Source organism: Protopterus annectens, chromosome 2.part0 (assembly GCF_019279795.1).
Source record: "Protopterus annectens isolate FY-2018-M chromosome 2.part0, PAN1.0, whole genome shotgun sequence".
NCBI classification, from domain to species: Eukaryota; Metazoa; Chordata; order Ceratodontiformes; family Protopteridae; genus Protopterus; species Protopterus annectens.
In genome coordinates this window covers 1,161,079,917-1,161,098,855 of record NC_056728.1, presented here as the reverse complement: position 1 = coordinate 1,161,098,855, position 18,939 = coordinate 1,161,079,917, and the positions used below count along the sequence as shown (strand labels likewise).

The following is an 18,939-nucleotide window of genomic DNA, read 5'->3' as shown; positions in this document are numbered from 1 at the left end:
CTATGTCAAAAATCTCAATGGCAACACACACTTAGATCTGCTCTGAGCTACAGCACAATGGCACTAGATATACAGAACCAACTCCAATTTTATTTATTTTGCTGCATTTATTACTGCTTGGTAGTAGCCTGATTAAATTGTAACTGTTATTCTAAGCCTTTTGGTTTAAGCACTTAGGCTTCATACAGGTTGTTTTACATTAAGAAGGTTTGCGGTCTGCACTGTTGCGGCAGGACAGGTAGCTTACATCCTTCTAAGCTGGGAATTGCTGATTGAAGGCCCAGTGTCTGCTATTCTAAAAGTGTATTAGTTCCAGCTTAAGCACTTGGGTTTCAGGCCAGTTATTCTACATTAAGAGGGTTTGTGGTCTGCACTCTTGTGGGAGGAGAGGCTGGATTCTGCCCTTCTGAGCTGGGAATTTCTGGTCACAGGCTTATTGTGCCTGCTCATTTGAACTGTTTCTTTCTGAAATTGGTGCGCCTTGTTGCTGTAGCATAGACCAGATTCAGGCCTGCTGAATCTAGCTTTGTTTGTATAACTTGAGCACTGATCCAGGCCAACTTTTTTTGGAGAAGGTTCTCCTGCACTCTAGTAGCAGGAGTGTGCAGTTAGAACTTGTCTGATTGAAGACTGCTGGAACAGGGCTCAGTTTTGAGCTTTTTGCTGGTTAATTGGGTAACTTGTTTAAATCAGTTTGTTCATTTTATATTGTTTTATATATTGGGTCGCTTGGCTTTTCCTGGTTAGGGGTCGTTATTCATCTGCTTTTACTGTATTTGTGTTTCTTCCTACTTTATTACTAGGGGCATTGAGTACAACTCTGATCTGCGATATATAACAATAAGTATTCTTTTCTGTGCATTTAAAATGTTTTTTTGATTGTATCTGCTTTATTTTCTGAAAAGAAAAAATATATATATATATATACTTGTTTCCTGCCTTTCTAAGCTAGTATAGTCCAGTTTTCAGGTTAGTGCTGAATTCAGGGCTGCATTACAAATCTCTGTGTTTGTCCATACCTTACTTGGATAGAAGGAAGTTTCTCTGTTTACCTGTGAGAGAGGGGAGCTTTGAGCAGCCTATCTGTCCCTGGAGGAGTGGTTTCAGCCTAGAAATTAGTAGTTTATTGGCCATTTTTGGGCTAATTTCCCTGCTATAAATACTGCATTTGCCCGGTTTTGCATGCTGGGCAGCACCAGTTAGCTAGGGTAAAACTATTTCCAGCTCCACAAAGTCTCCTCTTCAATTTTTCCCTTGGAACTAGACAAACTTTCAACTTAAGCACTCAAGCCATTCATTTCTCAGCCTGGTACTTGCTCAAAACTTATAGCAAGCACATATAAACCCTAGCACTAGACCCTCCTGTACTGTACAGAAGGACAAGGCTTTCTATACGACCTTACCAGCCATCCAGAAAAACAGTTCACTGTACCTAACCAAGCATGTCCAAGGGGCAGTTTCAGGTGTACTCTCCAGTCCAACTGGTGAATCTGGGCATTTTGAGGCCATGTTACAACTGCCTGATGTACACAGACAACCCTCTCTTCCTACCACTAAACACTAATACATGCAAGAGATGCAATTATACAGCCAAACTGGAGACTAAGCTCTCTCAACCCAAGACTGGATCAGACAGTCAAGAGTAGAAGGGAAATACTTGCTTCCCACGACCAGTCTCACATAGACCCATTAAACCAGCACTGTAAAAAAACACACATAAATACATGAAAACATACTCAGAAGCTCTAACTAAAAATCTGCAAAAGCAACAGAGACATCAAAAGCAAACATCCAAGCAACCTCCACCCCCCAACACAAACCATCAAACACATACTTCACAAAACCAGTGTGCCATGCAATCACAGCCCTTAAGACAAAATAACATACCCAACATACTAGTAATAGGTGACTCTATAGTCAGGCACACTGACATCCCACTCACTAGGCTGAATAAGGAGAAGGTTACTGTTAGCTGCCTGTCGGGTGCCAGGATCCACCACATAACACAAGCACTCAGGTCACTCCAGAACAAGTACAAATATGACTCTGTCATTGTCCATGTTGGTGTAAATGACCACTAGGCTGAATGAGGAGAAGGTTACTGTTAGCTGCCTGTCGGGTGCCAGGATCCGCCATATAACACAAGTACTCAGGTTACTCCAGAACAAGTACAAATATGACTCTGTTATTGTCCATGTTGGTGTGAATGACCTGAGCCATACCTCCCTGGACTACATGAAAAGAGACATGGAAGAGCTCTCTGATCATGTAGCCCAGGCCGGTATGACCCTGACCCTGAGTAGCATCCTGCCCTCACAAAGAATGATACCACGGTATAAAGAAAAATTCTTGATTTCAACAATTGGCTAAGTTTCTGGTGTCATTCAAAGGGGATCTAGTGTCTGTCCGCCTGCGATGACATGCTCGACAAGCCATGCTGCTTCACTAGAGATGGCTTGCACCTGTCACCCTTAGGCTTTCGAATACTGGCCAAGGCTCTTGCCACCCCCATAGTGCCTTTTTTTAGGCAAGGCTCAAAAGACAAACCCACCACTGTAAATAGCACAAGTAACAATAAACTGAGGGAAATGCTACTCAATGCCAGAAGTCTAAACCTCAAAATGCATGCACTCGAGGCACTCCTCAGTATGGAGAAAATCGAAATATGTGCAGTAACAGAAACCTGGTTTAAGGCTCCAGAGAGCACCCCAGCACTACCAGGCTACAACTCATACCATACATTTCAGCCACAGAACCCAAACTGAAATACAAAAGGTGGGGGCGTATCCATATTCATCAAGGATACCCACACCTCCAGGTTAGTGGCACACCACGATGCTTCAGAGATCATCCACGTGCAACTAACAACGGGCAAAACTGCAATTCAAATTGTAGCTTGCTACAGATCACCCACTATGTCCCAGGACCCCCATTCTGCATTTCTGGAAACACTGGGAAACCTTAATATTGGGTGATTTCAATTACCCAAACATTAACTGGGAGAACTACTCAAGTACTAACTCCCTTGCCCAACATTTCCTAGAATTTATAAACTCAAACGCCCTGGTTCAACTGGTCAACACTCCCACCAGAGGTGACAACATATTGGACCTGGTCATCAACAACATGGGCGACCAGTGTTCCACACTGGAGGTCAACCCCTCGCTGGTTAAATCTGACCATAAAAAAATCCCTTTGGATACCCACATTCGTCCCCCATCCCCGGACAAGGAAACCACCGTGAAAAACTTTTCAAAAGCAAACTTCACGTTACTTAAGACCGAGGTGGAAAGGTTCAAAGCCTCTATGCTGAAGCATAATGCTGTCCAAGCTGCAAAATCCTTTACTAATGCATTCTACGGGCACCTACAAGAATGCATGAATCTTGCCATCCCATGCAAAACCAAGACTCACTCCTCCAAGAAAAGGAAACCAATCTGGTGGACTTCTGCCATAAACAAGCTATGCAATAGAAGGAGGAAACTAGTACAGAAAAGAGTAAAATCCCAAGAAGGGAAGACATCCCTGATTAGTATCAGTAAGAAACTACAATCCCTCATAAAATCATCCAAGGCGAGCTCTGAAAGAAAAATTGTCAAGGACTCCAAAGATAACCACAAGGCATTCTTTAGCTATGTCAAGAATCTAAGTGGCAATGCTCAGATATGCTTGGAGTTAGTGCAGAATAGCACAAAATACACTGAACCAACCGATATCGCCAACATCCTGGCAGACAGATTCAGTGCAAACGTCACCCCCCCTCTCACACCCAAAAGGGCCCATAACCATACCAGAAGAATGTAGAGTCCCTGAAATCACAGACACTCAGGTTAAAACAGCCCTCTCCAAAGCCAAAACCACAGCATCAGTGGGACCGGATGGTGTCCAAGGCTGCATCCTACATGAGCTCAAAGATGAACTAACCCCTCACCTAAGCACACTGTTCAAACTCAGCCTCTCCACAGGCTATGCACCCATAGAGTGTCGCACAGCAATGGTTATTCCACTCCAAAAAGATGGAGCCAAAACAGACCCTGGGAACTATTGCCCTATAAGCCTGACTATCTTGTTCTGCAAGACTATGGAGTGCATCATCATGGAACTCATTAACAGAGATATTCGGGAACTTCCAAACACTAGACCCTACCCAGTTAGGCTTTGTTAAGGGCAGATCATGCCTTCTAAACCTGGTGGACTGCTTTGAGACAGTTACCAAAGCTATAGATGAGGGAAAAGTGGTACACACAGCCTACCTAGACCTCGCAAAGGCCTTCAACACCATTCCACATTCTGGTATTATAGACAAGCTCACCAGCCTGAACATAAACCCCTGCGTCACAAGATGGGTTGCCAACTGGCTCATGGACAGAACCCACATGGTGAGACTTGTGGGAGCTAGGTCCGACTCTAAACTGGTTACAAGTGGCTTCCTCAGGGCTCAGTCCTAGGACCCCTCCTGTTTGGCATATACTTCTCAGAGGTACAGGCAAACACAGGAGGACTATGGCTGACCAAGTTTGCAGATGACTGCAAACTATAATTGACTCTCCGGCTGACACAGACATACTCCAAAAGGGTCTCACTGAGACAGATACCTGGTGTCAAAATCATGGCCTCAAACTTAATGCCAAAAAGTGCATAGTCATCCCCTTTGGAAAAAACAAAGTACCCAGAAACTACCACATAGGTGGTAGTCCCCTAAATATGGAAGACTTAATAAGGGATCTGGGGACCCAAGTAGATAGTAATCTCACCTTTGATAATCACATTGCCAAAGTGATTAGAAAATCCTTCTACGTGGCCCACCTAATCACAAAAGGGTTCGCATCCAGATCAAAAGAGGTCATTGTGCCCCTCTACTCATCACTCATCAGACCAATCATAGAGTACAACGCCCCATTTGGGATGTACCTTACAAAACACCTGCAACAGCTGGAAGGACCACTGAAGTACCTCACCAAGAGGATCACTGGCCTCAAACAGATACCTCATGCAGCTCGAATGAAGAAACTCCAGCTGTACTCGGTTGCATACCGCCTACTCAGAGGTGATCTCTGCCTGACATACAAGGCCATTTCCAACCCAGAATTGATGGACATGCTCCACCTAAAGAAAACATTATCCCCTCGAGCCACACGCTGTAGTGATCTAAACCTCACCACAACAATAAATAGGATGTGCTGGAGGGATAGAGTTCTGTCCCAGAGACTTTCCATGCTTTGGAACAAGATTCCAATGTCATACTGTCAAGATGAAAATGGAATTCTGGATGCTGAAGTAACAGACCGCGAGGTGCTAGCAGAGATTGTCATCAAAATAAAAGCACTCCTCTTTACATCTGTTGACAAAACAGACATGTATGGATATAACTCCTTTATTACTGGCAATTTTTTTAAGAAAGCATGTCATAGTTAGTGACTACATTGATTGAAAGCTAAGCTATATAAGAAAGGAATGCCTACTTCCTTTATTTTACCTGCAACACTGACCAGAGCCCAACTTAGTATATGGCTTTTTATAAGACTGATGTAGAAGTCAATTCTTTCTTTGGAAAAAAAATATCATTGAAGAAAAATTTACAAAGTAAATTAATCTTGCTAGCAAAGATCTGGCATTGATGGCTTGTTCCCACTGCTTGCTGACCACCAGGCCATCTCTTGGTCTATATGCCTGTTCATTTTTGTATGCACCAGTGCAAGTGACAAATGTGAGGGGACATCATTTATGCACTGATCAGGGTGTTTTTTTTTCACTATTTGTGGCCTTAACCCCAGTATGCATACATAGTAACATGCCGAGGGTTGACTTGTAGTGCAAATACATCACATAGTTTAATATCCCTCTATGGCTGTATGATACATGTGGTCTGTACAAAGAGAATGCTCTTACATGCAGAAACGACTGGAAATGACACACACATCCATATGATCTGGTCTGTCCTCAAGTAATATAGTAGTCATTTACTTTCTTGGCTGACTTAGTCAGCACACTATAAATGCAGATGAGAACAGAATGATTGCTAATTAAAGCTCTGCTTCTGTTACAAATCCCTTCCAACAGCACAGCATGTTTCTAATGTGAAAAGTAATTTCTGTATTGCCATGACACTCGTGAAAAGTACTGAATAATTAATAAAAATTAAAAAAAAAAACATTCAAGCTGTCAAAAGAGCCAGTTTTGCTGTCTTTTACATGTTGCATCTGAGCAGCCAAGTGTTCCAGATTGTGTGTGTGTGTGTGTGTGTGTGTGTGTGTGTGTGTGTGTGTGTGTGTGTGTGTGTGTGTGTGTGTGTGTGTGTGTGTGTGTGTGTGTGTGTGTGTGTGTGTGTGTGTGTCTGTGTGTGTGTGTGTGTGTGTGTGTGTGTGTGTGTGTGTGTGTGTGTGTGTGTGTATGTGTGTGTGTGTGTGTGTGTGTGTGTGTGTGTGTGTGTGTGTGTGTGTGTGTGTGTGTGTGTGTGTGTGTGTGTGTGTGTGTGTGTGTGTGTGTGTGTGTGTGTGTGTGTGTGTGTGTGTGTGTGTGTGTGTGTGTGTGTATATGTGTGTGTATGTGTGTGTGTGTGTGTGTGTGTGTGTGTGTGTGTGTGTGTGTGTGTGTGTGTGTGTGTGTGTATACATATACTTTGGTTGAAAGGCCATGGCCATGGTCAAGGTACACTTTTCGCGCAGTGCGAAAAGAGGGTGTTCCACATTTTGACTGTTTGTCACACATTGCAATGATCTGTGTTCCACATTGGCCTCTTAGCAGGTTGAGACATATGCCTCACAGTCTCATTACTGCCACAGTACACCTCACATCTAGAAAATGGATAGAGACTTAGCAAGGGTGGGGTGAAGAGGGTAGTCATCGCGGGTGAGTAAACCTATTTCTGAGTAAATTATACACATGTCTAAGTTGTGGGCATAAGACTAGACACTTGCAGGTATTCTGACCTCAGTAAGCCAAAATTCCTGAGAGATCTTCAGGAGAAAAATGTACTTACCCAGGTAAAAGAATCTGTCTGCATATATCCTTGAGCATAATAATTTAACGTAAGTATAATTTGTTTTTTTTTTGTTTGTTTTGTTTTGCTGCTATGACAGGATGAGTTTCAAGCCTGCTGGTCTGACAGTTATCTGGGAGTTTTATATGCTTCTGCTATGACTTGTCAGTTTAAGACTTGGTGAGGAACTAACTTGGCCGAGCACAGCTGGTCAGGAATTTAACCTGAAGAAAAACTTAAATGTCAGCATTTGTTTTCAGGAGTGCATCCTACTTCAGTGCCAATGTGGAGGACAAGCCTAAACTTATAAATATTAGCTCTACAAATGTATCAATACAGAGAAATAAAATCTGTGAAAACAAGTAAACTGCTGCCAGTGAAGACTGAAAAATTACACTGTCAGTAATTTTCTATGGAAAAAAAATATTGGGGTGGGGTTCAATATCAGTGATTTGAACTCAGCTTGCAGAACCGTGTCCAGTTTGCAATTTCACAGATCATGTTTTGCAATGTTGATTTCTTCCAGTGACTAAGATTTTAATAAAATCTTAACCTTTTGTCATTTTGGAAACTTGTTCCAAAATTTGGCCTGTTAATTCAGACAAGGACTTGTTTTTGTAAATTCATACTCAAACCCACTGTTCTTCCATTTTCCACCAAAATCCTGTAAAATTTTATAACTAGTACTAAATACAAAAACAAAGGAAATCATGGAACCCGGCATTTTAGACTAGGTTACTCTTTCAACAAAATTTGAATTTTTTTTCTTAACTTAGTATTCTATTTTTTTAAATCTGCTTTAGCTCTGTTTGAATAAACCACAAAATTACAAACATAATAACTGTGCTGACTGGAAACCAGAGTAACAATCATCAGGGTAACACGTGGTATTTCAGGTAACGAAAATGAGTCTTTATTATTTTAGTAAACATAAATTAGTGGCTTTGTCAGCAATGAGCTGTTTAAATACAAATACAAATAACAGTTTTGCCACCAAGCTGTGCAGAGTGAATATACGCATGCTGCATGTTCTCACATGTCACAGTTCTGAAGTTGAGTTTATGCAAGCTGGAAGGACACATTATTGTTTGATCATTTTTATATAAGGTCAGTCTGTTTTTATTGGAAGAGATACAAAACATGTTGTTACATGACCCATCATTTTTATATTTAAATGTGCCTTATGCTTCTCCAGTGCAAAGCCCTAACTATGACCCAGAAGATCTGGGTTTGATTAGCTTCTCAGGTGACTGACAGAGTGACAGGGATGGATGGGAGTGCCCATCCTGGGGAGAGGGTGGTACATCAGTGTCTCTTGATGAAGAGCGCTGGTAGAGGCTAGAGATGTGGCCAGAGGAGGCATGGTCAGCACATGGCAGTGGGCCTGGCTGAGCTGCTGCAGAGGCAGGACTATACATCACAAGCCCACATTATTTGCTTACCCAGAGACTATACCATGTAGCCAGTAGGCGAGGGATGGAGAAGCAGGATAGGCCAAGTAAGACCTCACTAACTGGAAGTTCAGACATGCCAAGCCCGCATTGTCTTTCATCCATTACCATCTGCAGCAAATTACTGGAATAAGTCTGGGGGGGGGGGGGGCATCGAGTAGCTGGTAGATCCTGCACACGTGATGGGGCATGAGAGCTAGGAAGTTAAAATAATGGAATGGTGGGAGGAAAAATACAAAAAATGTGCACTTATTTCATTCAGAAATGTCTTCATGTTAAGCAAAATTAAGATTGCTTATATCAACAACTGAGGAGTAATACTACCAATTAATAAAATACAATTTTATTGATATTACATAATTTATGCATTTTTTGAAATTTTATTTTAAGCAAATATCAATAAATACAACATCATCTGATGGGCATGAAAGTTACAGCATTAACATGTTATTTATTTAATGTGTAACTTTTGTTTTTCTTTCATGTCTAGTCATTTGCTATATATACATAGTATTTTCTGGAAATCCCAACAAATTTTATATATATATATATATATATATATATATCAGCTGAAACAAAAATAACTTTGTGAGATTGTCATGTTTTGCTGTTACAAACTCGAGTCTTAGACTACTTTACATAAGTTCTTCTGCTGAGATGCAAAGTACAAAATATTCAAATGATTATCTGCTAATTGCCCTAATGGCAATATTTCACACCTCTAGATGGACTGCTTTCACAAAGAAAAAGGTCAACAATGACAAAAAAACTTGCCTGCAAGTGTAGTTTACAGATGAAAATGTAATATGGAAAATTCCGATTCAAAACTATTTCATGATTTGTTGGCTGATTACTTCTTATCATAAGCACTGATGGGGCAGTTATAGCACCCCCTCGCATTCCCTGTAACTCTGCCTATGGGACACACCACTCAATGTCTTAGACAAGAAATCTGGACAAAGCCTAAAATAATGGAGGGAAACATGCCCAAAAATAGCGACATATTTTTTAATATTGCTCTTATAAACTTAAAGGGTTAATAGAATAACAGTGTTTGTGTTAGCATGCATTTTCTGAAGGGTATGAAGTCAGAAACTGAAAAGTAAGTATGTCATTATTTAGTGACTTTAATTGTCAGTGAGTTGCCAGAAAACCAAAAATGTATGAGAAACAGATGAAAAATATGAGGCAAAACATTCTGTGAAAATCTGGTCATTTGGGAGGAATGGGTAAAGATCTTGCACCTCTAAATGGAGTAAAACATATTAATCCAGAAAGATGGATGTCACTCGGTTTTACCCACAGATATCAGTGTGTATAAAATGGTGTAGAAACACATTAATCCTCCTACAAACGCCTCAACAAAAAAAACTGGAGAGTATCATTTGAACTATGAATAAGTAATTCAACTGTCATGGTTTGGGACATGTATTTTAAGTGTAGCTGACCCCACATCGCAGCAGTGACAGCTGCTATTTCCATTATCCGGATGCCTCTCTGCATGTCCCTTTGGGAGTTTATGGACTTATAACTCCTTTTTTAGTGCAAACAACATAATAAGGTTGCAATGAACTTACAAAAGGTAGGTACTGCCAAATTCCCAAAGGTCATTAAAATATAATTTATTCACCATAGTAAAGATATCGATCAAAAAACGTAGAATACATGCTTAGCTTTGAACGCTTAAATGTTCGAATCGCTAAAGAACCAACTTTAGTGATTGAACATTTAAATGTTCGAATATACTAAAAATAAAATAAAAAAAAAAACACAAAGTGAAGGGTTTAAGCAGGGGGGCAAGCCCCCTTGCACCCCCCACACCCCTTGCTACTTAAATATACCAACTCCGAGATCGCACTTCAGTGTGCAACAGTGCGGAAATGGAAAATTTCCCATTGCCTACACTGTAGCGTGATCTTGGAGTTGGTATATTTAAGTAGCGGGGGGTGTGGGGGGTGCTTACACCCTTTAGTTTTTCTTTTTTTTGTTGTTTTTTTTTTAATTTTTTAATATATTCGAACATTTAAATGTTCGATCACTAAAGTTCATTTTTTAGCGATTGGAACATTTAAGCATTCGAATATATAATATAGACCCAAATTACCTTTAGATGAAAACTCTTGCTATACACCAAACATGATTGTGATTAAATCTGTAGCATCACTATTATGAATCCAAGAAAAATTCTACCATTCAACAATCGAAAGTTCACAAAGAAAAATTAACATTAGATGACTACAATAAACCAATGAAATAAATTAAAATTATTTGAAAATAATTTGCCATTTTATAAATGAAAAACTGAATGCAATGTATGTGTTTTAGAAAGTTTATCTTTCAAAACACATCTAAAATTAATGATAACATTTAATCCAGCTGGTTCCTCAGCTTTCAATAATATTTGCCAGTAATATTCATTTGTCTCAAGTTTGTTTTCCCTTTTGCCATCCCTACAATCTCTCATATGATAATCAGTCACATAATTTTTTTCAATTAATGCATGCTTCTTTATGTCTAAACAAGGCATTTAACTTGTCATCTCTCTTAATATCATAATAATGTTCATAGATTCTAGTGTGAAACATTCTTGTGGTTTTAACCACATAGAATGTTTCACATGCACTGTACTCAGTGATGTATACTACGTTAGAGGCGTCTATAGCTTTTCCCAGTTTACCATTACAACATGGTAATATAACTACACTGACTGCACTGGCCACATTTATAAGAGCCTTTTTAGAATTATTAACTGTGACCCATGCAGTATGTTTCTTCAATTATGTCTTTAAATTATTAACATCTTTTAGTTAAAAACATAGGTTTATCCCCTAACTTGCTGGTCGAACATCACAAAACTGCAAAATCCTCCATTTGTTGTAAATAACAGACTGAATGTCATTATAACCTAATGTATACTTAATAGCCATGGACAAAGTAATCCAGTGACCTTGATATCTGTTTTACCTTCTTTGCATCCTCTATTGTGTAAAGAATCGTAATCTTTCAGTTGTCACAAAACAGTCACGTAACACAATTGCCTTCAGAGTAAACACAAAGGATTTTAAGATACAAGATACTGGCTGCAACTATCAGCTCAATGCATGCCAAAGCATCACCTGTAGCACTATCTAGGTGTCTGATCTGATCAATAACCAATACAGCAAAAAAAAAAAAAATCAGTTACGACTAAACAATTGAAATGAGCCTGTGACATTTTTTTATAAATTGCTCTAGAAACTGGTGATCTGAGAGAGTTGTAATAGGAAGGGATGCATACGGTCTCACCTGCTTTAGGAGGTCAAAGTTCCCAGAAGAAAAGTCCAATTTGTAGAATTTCTATTTGAGCACCTGGTTTTGATTGAATGTTTTTTGTTCTGCTTACTAAAATATATTAATTTGCAATATAACATTTCTGGGAAACAATAAATATACGTCACATATAAATATAATCTGATGCATTTGCTGTTTCATTTACTATGCTGTTCTTTCAAGATGGATAGCTTCTGAAAAGAAAATATATATATTATTTGTATGCTGACCTGTTTAACAAATGCTAAACAAAGTCTGCAAAGTATATCAATCAGTCATCAATCATATCTTCATTTCATTCTAGAAACTTCAGAGTGTTTCTCAAGAAACTCAAGAGAAAACACAGTTTCAAGAAAACTTTAAACAGGTAAAGATTTCTGCTTTCAAAATTATTTCAGGCAAATATCTGCAAGCATCAGTCATACGGAAGTAACCTGTTTCAGAATGTTGTTTTGTAGCTGAGGTATCCATCCATACATTTCTCGGTCACTTATCCTGGTGAGGGCATGGGGTAGCAAACTGGGAGGGACACCCAAACACTAGGGACTCATCAGTAAATATCATCCCCAGGCCTGGCTCCAGAAGTAGACCCCAGTAAACTTGATTGTATGAACTCATCTCTTCGCTTAACTGAACCATCATGGTGTTAATTTCAATGTTTGAATGTCTTTTCATCTCACCATTCCTCTTTGATCATTTTGCCAAGGGTATCTCTACCAGCAGTACAAAGCTCCAGACAGAATAGCTCTGGAATCACAGAGACATGCAAGCCATCTGCCATAACAAGGATATGATACCACTCAGGGGAACACTGAAATAACTGAAAACATTAAGTGTTTCATTAGTCCCTGTTTTCACCGTGAGATGGTGAATGACTGACTGGTTAAATTTATATGTTTAATGCTCCCCTTTGCTGTAGACACCATTTTCCTATGACTCAGATAATGTTTGATGTGTATTTGCTGATGTTTGAAAAACACATAATGCCAGTTTGGCACAGTATGTTATATTTTAGTTAATCTCTTAGTAATGACTCCTACAATTTATTAAACAATAATTAAAAAAAGTTATGAGAAAACATACAGTTTGTCTGTGTGGTTGAATTTCATTGTTTGATGACTTTTTCACACATGATGAATTACAATAGATTTTTTATCAAGCTCTATACCAGCATATCTAATGGCATTTGTCATATTTTGTTAAGCAGAGTAAGGACAATCCACCCAATTAAGATGTCAGTTTGTATTCATTTGATAAACAATTCTACAACCAAAGGAGCTTAACAAAAATCATTTTCCTTTCAGGGAACTTTTATAGACAAAAATGAAGGCATTGCAATTGAGGAGCAGTTAAACCAGGTATGGTACACATTCAATGACTCACTAGCAATCTTTAAATAAAACAGAAGACACTTCTTGTTGGCTTACTGAAAAAAATAAAAGTAGAACTAAAATAGTGTGATATCTGATTATATCAGCATGGATTTTATAATATAACCTGCCTTAGCTTGTGGACTACATGAAGCCATTTCTCAGGTGCTTATATGTTGTTAATAGTAGATACAGTGCTTCCATAAGTACTTGTGCTTTTTGTAAGTTTGCCTTTGACCTCAGTTGTGGGTAAAAATGGTCATTAGGCCAGTCCTCTTGATTTGTTAATAAATGTTAAGTATATAAAGATTTAAGGAATGGGTCATTTCTCCTCCAGCCATTTTAAAAATTCCAGTGTAGTATTTGTTAGTCATTAGCATTGGATACAGATGGACATGCCAAGGGGTTTTAAAAAGAGCAGCTCCAAAGCTGAGCCAAGTGTCTAGCATGGTTCTAGAACTAATTTAGAGCTGACCCAACACCAGTAAATGAAGAGTGGTAGCTATAGTATGGTTGCTAGATGGGCTGGCTGTTGCCATGATTATAGCTGGTAGCCCTTTCCACATGTATTGTTGTGCCTGCTGGCAGATATGGCAGTTAGTCTTGCTAAATGTGAATTACTCTAACAGGTTTAGTCATGCCTTAATGTTCATTTTCATATATTTAGATCATGACCACCAAGACCTGAAATGCAGATATAAATCCCTTCTACAGGACAGCTGCTTCACTGTCTGTGAATCATCTATATGCTTTTGTCAACATTTTTCTGTATAGTAGGTATAGTTACTATAATTAAGTACTGGAGAATTTAGTGGTAAGGTAGTGTTAGGGTGTGTGTGTGTGTGTGTGTGTGTGTGTGTGTGTGTGTGTGTGTGTGTGTGTGTGTGTGTGTGTGTGTGTGTGTGTGTATGTGAGTAGGTATAGTAGGTACATGTAAGTGTCTGAGAATTTGATACAAACACATGAGCACACACACATGTGTGTGTGTGTGTGTGTGTGTGTGTGTGTGTGTGTGTGTGTGTGTGTGTGTGTGTGTGTGTGTGTGTGTGTGCTCATGTGTTTGTATCAAAGTAGAGTAAGTAGAGGTAAGTGCTGGTGAGTTTAGCCATAAGTTAGTATTAAGGTGTGTTTGTGTGAGTACGTGAGCGCACATTCATGTGTATGAGGGGGGTCTATATTATATGTTCGAAAACACTTACCATTGATCACCTCTTCAATGATCTTTAAAGAGCGAACTTCCATTACAGCGAAAGCCCGAATCAGCGATTTTTTCCCCTGGGGAAAAAATCGCTGATGCAGGCTTTTGCTGAAATGCAAGTTCGCTCTTTAAGGGTCACTGAAGAGGTGTTCGATGGTAAGTGTTTTCAAACATATAATATAGACCCTGTGAGGGGCTGCATGTGTGAGTGTGTGTTTGCCTGTGAGGTAACAGTAGGGGAGTTAGAAAGGGTGTGTGTGTGTGTGTGTGTGTGTGTGTGTGTGTGTGTGTGTGTGTGTGTGTGTGTGTGTGTGTGTGTGTGTATACGCGCGTGCATGGGAGTGAGAATGAGGGGGTTACTTGTGCTAAAACAATGTGGCTGCCACAATTAATTAACATGGGAAAGTGATGATCTGCCCTTGTTGTATTTAATGCAGATTCAGAGACATACAAATCAACAGATAATGTGGTCTGTCCTCATTGCAGCTAATGTGTTTCTAAATCACAAAATACTCCACATTGCAGAAACAGGGCCTTTTTACCACAGCCCTTAACATGAGCAGTGGAGTTCTTTATGAATTCCTGAGGGTGTTGTAGTTAACAATGAAGGAGAAAAATTCTGATTAGTAATTTTCCACTCTCTAACAGTAATTTTGTGTGGATCCAAATATTTATGTAACATGCTGCAAGCATTTAGGTCTCATTGAAACCTAACATTAGTAGCAGTAATGACCTCACCCTTCTTCCAATTTTATAAATTAAGGCCACCCCCCCTCATAGTAACTCTGGACAATAAAGGTATATTTTGACCACCTGTGTGATCAAATGGACAGTTTGCATACATGGCCATGATACAATTGTCCCATGCCTTACATTAAAGAACACTACAGCAGTCTTTTATGTACCACTAATCTTAGAGGGTTAGCATTTTTGTATTCAAGATAAAGTCAGGCACATTCAGTATAAACATTTTTTTTCACAATACACCCAGTACATATCACTTTTAATAACTGTAGATAGAATACAGAATCCTTCATAAGTTGTATAAATTGTATTATACATACAGCCTATGCCTGTATTCACATTCTTGGCAGCTATGTTAAAAGATCTAATATTTAATTTCAACAGTCTCCATTTCTAGGAGTCCAGGGAAATCTCCTATAAGTGACACAACTGAAATGTCTACTAGAAAACGATTAGACTAAGAGAAGTGGACACCCACTGATTTGTCAGTCAACTTTACAAGTAACCATGTGTCAGCAAAGGTGACATCTGGACTGAGTGTCTGTGATATCATGCCTATGTATTCCATTTGTAAACATTTCCTATATATACGGTGATATAAAATACATTCTATTAGGCTATGTCATGTTTGCTTCAGAAAAAGTGCATGCTTGAGTAATAAACTGTGTTGATGGCTGTTAACAAAAAATTGGTAGTTTTTGAAACCCCTCTCATGCAAAAGTATTTTGATGGTCAAGGAGGAAGTTATAGACAAAGCTTTTTAAGGCCAGGCAGTTAGACATATAGTATTGATAGACTGTAAGGGTGATTGGTAAGGGTCCAATAAAGTACCATGTGGTTGCCTGAATTTAGATTACTATTACATGTTGCCATTTATGCTAGAATATACTGACTGTACATTGAAGGCCAATACAATAGTGGATGAGGTGTGGAGTTCAAAATGACCAGTATGGATGCTGTAGTGCATAGCAGGTTGCATTATACTGTGTTTTTTTTTAGTTTTTCATTTTGAAGGAACATTTATTAGAGGCTTCCATCTTGGGTAAATGGCTAGGTAATTGGTGAGAAAGTTAAGTGGGTAGTGCTATTTAAAGCAATAAACAGTAATTTCTCTTATCTATACATAAACACCAAATGTCCTAAGCTAAATGCTTCTCATTCCCCCAAAAGTTTCACACATCTTAAGCTGTATAAAAACAGTAGTCTGAGTGTGGATTGATGTATATCATGAATAATACACTCACCCTGCAGCTCAAGTGTCTATAGATTTATAATCTAGTTAAGTTCCCCACTGGACCTGTGAGTGTTCAAAAGCAACCAGTCTCTTATGCACAGCATGTGGATGGTGCCAGCTTTAAGTGTTACAAATTGAAATTGGCAGCATTTCTACATGCAGACTAATTATAGGTTCATAGATTAGTACTAGGCTAACTGCCCTTTTGGGCCATTTGAAGCCTAGCCAGTTACCCCATGTGAGAATCAAACCCTGCACCTTGTGTCTTTAAGGTAAACACCTTGACCATTATGTCATCTTCCCACCCCCCTTTATTTCATCTTATATTCTTGGGGTTTACAAGTCCTTCAAATAGCAATGACAGAAATAGATAACACATTGTGTCTTCCTTTATGGATCTGCAACACCATCTGCAGTTTGGATACTTTTATGGCACTAGAAAGATAACAATGCTATAGCCCGCCCCCCTGTGGAGCCAAGTCTATAACAAAATGCTAAAATCACCCACTCTCCTCTTCTCCAGTGTACCAGCTTAGTTCCTAATCCATGCTCACTGGTAGTATTTTCAGTGCAACGATGCATTTCATCTCTAAATATAACTATAAAAGTAGGCATACGTGCTGTTGGCATTTAGAGGTAAGCTGCATACCGCAGACTGAAAATAAAGGTGACATAAAAGCAAAGTAATGCCACAGCAGTAGATGACCCCCCCCCTACTTACTCGTCTTATTTGTGTCTCTGTGTTTCTCATCATGTTTAGAATGACTGCATAATTGTTGGGATAAAACCAGGAAAAGACTGCGGCAGCAAAAGTGACTCAGCTGATTCAGATGAAGACGATGACAGTGAAGACAGCGATTCTGAGGACACTGAATCGGATGAATCACATACAGAAACTACTCCATCACCAACTGAGCCTGCTACTACTGTAGATGACTTCACCACAATGTTCACCACGAGTGATAACTCAGGCCGTGGAGACAATGACTATGTTCAAAACCAAATATACTCTAAGAAATGGGGATACGAAAAGTCTGTGGAACCAAAATCCTTAAGATTACCTAAAAGTAAAACAGTCGACCAGCCCCCACAAGATATGAACACAGTTTTAAAAGTAAGTCTTTACATTTGTTGCAGACATATTTAGTAAATAACCTGAAGCAAAACTGAGTGCATAATTTAGTTCAGTGAAGCATTTGTCATTTTGATCTGTTGCAGTTTATCCAGATGCCTATGCATTGTGGTTGTGGGCTTCTAAAACACATATACATGTTTATTTCACTCCTAACATTTTTTTGTGTAGTTACATACACAGTGAGTACCCTAGCTGTGTGGCACACAGGGGTAAAGCCCTGACTACAGCCCAGAAAACCCAAGTTTGAATAGTAGTTTGAGCACTGAAGGAACTGAGTGAGGAGGGTGGGAGTGAGCAGCTTATGCTGACTTACCCATCATGGAGGGAAGATAAATGTTAGTTCCTGATTGGCCATTTGCTCCTGTGTAAGTGGAATCTTGCATTATCCCTAAGATCATGAACTGGGAGGATATGACTAATCTGGTTAGGGTAGCCTTCATGAGCATATGTGTGGGAACACAACACACACACACACACACACACACACACACACACACACACACACACACACACACACACACACACACACACACACACACACACACACAATTTTTAGAGGGTTTAAGCTGCCCCTGCAGTTATGTGGGTGTTCACATCTGTCTCCAGGGTATGGGATTATTGCCACGACAATTGCCTTCATTGCCAGGATGACAGCAACGGCACCCAAAAAAAAAAACAAGACCATGGCTTCTTCAGCAACTGCTCCTTCAGATATCTCTAATTAATGTCTTGGGAATACTCAGAATTGGAGAAGGAATGGACTCAAAGAGGACAACAAAAAAAAGAAAAATAATGCAGTGTAGGCCTATAAATGACACGTTATATACTGGTAGTAGATAATCTGAGAACACAAGACACAATCATGCTACAAATGCATGCTCTGCCCTGCATTGTACACAAACAACATCATGACTCACAATGTGCTTGAGGCATGTATACATTACATGGCCACACATGCAGGAAAACATCGGCAAAGGCGGGAAAGAAAGGAATGTTTGTGACTGTAGAATAATTCATTTAGAATAGCCTTAGCAGGTCTAACATATATTGTATGATCTGTGCTTTCATGAACAATATTCAAGCAACTCAAAAATATTGTCTATCATTAACTGTAACTCCAGCTTCTAGTTTGACAGTTTGTGCTACAATATTTATGACATATAACAAAATATTTGCTATATTTTTATTTTATAATATACAAAGCAATAAACAAAGTACATGTCAGTCATGCACACTTTGACCTTTACTTCATGATCAGTATGTTGGCAGCATAGATCCCACTCCTTGTTCTCAGCAGAACCACAGCAGGATTTCTTTTTTTAATGTATAAGAAATCCAGACATGATGCTACTTCTTATAAAATATCCATTCTTGTAAATCTGTACACTATAGCTTAGATGACATAATGTTATAATCAGAATTATGTTTCTTTTAAAGGATAAACTTGCATACAATGAAGCAATAGAAGATGGTTCTAGCCCACCAGAAGTAGAAAACCAGTTAGACTGGACTACAGAGA

General features: G+C 39.2%; 1 protein-coding gene across 5 annotated transcripts in view; it reads left to right on the top strand.

Moving 5' to 3' along the window:
- LOC122793393 (dentin sialophosphoprotein-like) overlaps positions 1 to 18,939 on the top strand; it is a 59,621-nt gene that overhangs the window by 39,919 nt on the left and 763 nt on the right. For all 5 annotated transcript variants that reach the window (XM_044061371.1, XM_044061369.1, XM_044061370.1 and 2 more), the window contains 4 exons: positions 12,044 to 12,106; positions 13,044 to 13,097; positions 17,046 to 17,399; positions 18,858 to 18,939. The exon at positions 18,858 to 18,939 is cut by the window's right edge and continues 763 nt beyond it. In XM_044061371.1, the coding sequence (XP_043917306.1) occupies positions 12,044 to 12,106; positions 13,044 to 13,097; positions 17,046 to 17,399; positions 18,858 to 18,939 (553 nt within the window). The remainder of the gene's footprint in view (positions 1 to 12,043; positions 12,107 to 13,043; positions 13,098 to 17,045; positions 17,400 to 18,857) is intronic.